The sequence below is a fragment of the Phoenix dactylifera genome, chromosome 7 (assembly GCF_051530095.1).
Source record: "Phoenix dactylifera cultivar Ajwa chromosome 7, Ajwa_hap1_PhDact_Kaust_v1.1, whole genome shotgun sequence".
NCBI classification, from domain to species: Eukaryota; Viridiplantae; Streptophyta; class Magnoliopsida; order Arecales; family Arecaceae; genus Phoenix; species Phoenix dactylifera.
In genome coordinates this window covers 1,128,969-1,131,306 of record NC_143196.1, presented here as the reverse complement: position 1 = coordinate 1,131,306, position 2,338 = coordinate 1,128,969, and the positions used below count along the sequence as shown (strand labels likewise).

At 45.3% G+C, this 2,338-nt stretch overlaps 1 protein-coding gene across 1 annotated transcript; it reads right to left on the bottom strand.

Annotated features, from left to right (window-relative positions):
- Window positions 1-314: 314 nt before the first annotated feature.
- LOC103707529 (homeobox-leucine zipper protein HAT22-like) lies at window positions 315-2,103 on the bottom strand. The gene is made up of 3 exons (XM_008792059.5): window positions 1,365-2,103; window positions 1,125-1,204; window positions 315-954 (listed from the first exon to the last, which is right to left on the bottom strand). Exons 1-3 carry the CDS (start codon window positions 1,818-1,820, stop codon window positions 657-659), a joined length of 834 nt encoding a protein of 277 aa, XP_008790281.1. The 5' UTR covers window positions 1,821-2,103; the 3' UTR covers window positions 315-656.
- Between the last annotated feature and the right edge of the window lie 235 nt (window positions 2,104-2,338).

The window sequence follows — 2,338 nt, the reverse complement described above, 5'->3', positions numbered from 1 at the left end:
ATAGATCATACCAGTCAATCACCTTATTTTGTTTTTGTGAGCCCCATTCATCGTGCATTTGTCTCGATATTTAGCTACAGAAATGAGATAGGATGATTGGCATGGTGTAGAATATAATTTCTTAGATAAAAGAGGGGTGTAGGTACAAAAGAATTCTCAGATAACATCAACTCAATGTTTTTCAAAAAAGTTTAATCCAGCAGATATTTTCTCTTATTCTCAGTTATCTGCTAGAGTAGGAGAAATATTTTCATGAGCGACAGGAAGAGATATCTATATATATGAATAATAATAATTCATTCGTGCACAATTCATGTAAATGGCATAGGTTTATTCTCGTACCATGAAAAGCTCATGGGAGTTCTTTTCTTCTGTACAATCACTAACATCATGCTTGATTAGATGAAAAGAAGGGGAAAAAAAATATAAAGCAACCTTGGAGGTGGGTTAATTAGACAGGTGTTTGAACATGAGGAGATCATGGGATTCTTCTTTTTATTCTACTCTATGATCTATTCATCGATCAAAATCAGGTGAAAAGGGAGAGAACTACACATCATATGGTGACTGTTAGGGATCCTCCTCATTCCCTAGTCCCAAAAACTGAACAAGAAGAGAGGTTGTGGCTCTGTGGCGTGGGGCCTGAAAACTCCTTCCTAGAATGTTGTCGAATGGGTAAAAGGATTGAAGAAACGAGGTTTTGGCTGGGCGACCATGAAAGGTCCGGCGCCGCCGCCGCCGCCACCTTTGGAGCCATCGGAGGCACCGCCGATCCTCTCGCATGAAGGGCACATCGTGAGGGTGGCTGCAGGAAACTGCATGTAGAACGGGTGTGCAAATTTGAGGGCCTTCAGCTCCTGCAGCTCCTTCTGCAGCCTCCTGTTCTCGTCCCTCAGCGTCTCGCAGCACCGTTTAAGGAATTCGCAATCAACTTCAGTCTGCTTCAGCTTAGTCCTGTAAGGAATTCAAATCAGGCATGGATATAAAAATTAAAAAAAAGCAAGAACCAAGTTTTCTCAAGAAAGAACAAGAGCCAATTCGAATTCCCCATGTGGGTAACTAACGTTCTTAATCTAATTTTAAATTCAAATTACGTTGCATGGAGTTATGGAAGGGAGACAAACCTTGCTCTCCTATTTTGAAACCATACTTCAACTTGTCTCGGTCGGAGATTCAATTGCTTGGCTAAAGCGTGTTTTTGTTTCTGATCATCAAAAGAGAGATGAATATATATAAATTCTAAGGAGACTCATATGCAGACCTTTCCCGGATAAATACAGAGACAAATCGGCGCGTACGTGAATGGTTTGGTATAAAGAAAAGAATCTCGAGCGATGGATGATAAAATTAGGAAGGGTACTCACCGGATTGAGGGTGCTATGCTCCTTGAACCTGTCCTCTAAGAGGGCGGACTGCTCTTTCGTAAGCCTAAGCTTCTTTCTAGCACTACCATCCTCCTCTTCATCGCTTGCCCGTGAGGACAGTCTCTCCGCCTCCGCCTCCGCCTCCTCGCCCCCTGCGTCCTTTTCCCTCTTGACGCTTGGAGGATACGCGGAGGAGAACGAGGAGACCGTGCTATGAGGCGATGATGGCCGTGCCGGCCGACGCTCCTCGCTTGCCTTGCGAGCCTCAGCTTTGGGCATGGGGCTCGCCCCATACGCATCGTCGGAGAGGCTTAATGTGAGCGAGGGCTCGTGAGGCGTCGGAATTGAGAAGGTCGGGCATGGTTCTCGTCGCCGACTGCGATCGTTTGATGAGCCACAGCCCAATCCAATGGCGAGACCGATGCGACACACGTCTTCTTCTCGGTTCATGTCCATGCTAGCTTGGATTTTTCCAGCCCCTCAAGAGTCTTTCTCCTGTATATATTTGCTATAAGAGAAGGAAGGAAGGGTGTTGTTGGTAAAGGAAAGGAAGGAATGAGTGAGGGAAATGAATTTGGTGATGTGAAGGGCTTCTTGTGGGAATATGGGATATATCTCCCATGCACTACAAAGGCTGACAGATGGGAACCTAGCTATCTCCCCTACTACGAAAAAGAGAGTCCAGCACTACCAGCTCATAGGATGGGAAGGTGAAGAGAGATGACTACGTGGATTCAAATGGAGATGGGTGGAAGGGTACGAGGCATTATAAAACTCATCAAGACTCTGATTTTGCCTCCTCATACTCACAACCCACCCACCCACCCTCCTTTTGCTTCATTAATTAACTATGTGTGGTTCCTCCCCTCCATCTGCCCTTTCCCACTGGCTTTTATTCTTCTTTTGATTTAAAATAGGAATTACTAGGGAGAAGGCGACCTTTATATGCCTTCAGTCGCTGGACTTGATAGCTA

What these genes read in the sequence shown, in the direction of transcription:
- LOC103707529 (XM_008792059.5), bottom strand. Translation starts at nt 1,820, where the DNA reads ATGGACATGAACCGAGAAGAAGACGTGTGTCGCATCGGTCTCGCCATT. An exon ending in AGCATAGCACCCTCAATCCG is followed by an intron (nt 1,205 to 1,364) that starts GTGAGTACCCTT and finishes TTTGATGATCAG; the next exon opens with AAACAAAAACACGCTTTAGC. An exon ending in TTTCAAAATAGGAGAGCAAG is followed by an intron (nt 955 to 1,124) that starts GTTTGTCTCCCT and finishes AATTCCTTACAG; the next exon opens with GACTAAGCTGAAGCAGACTG.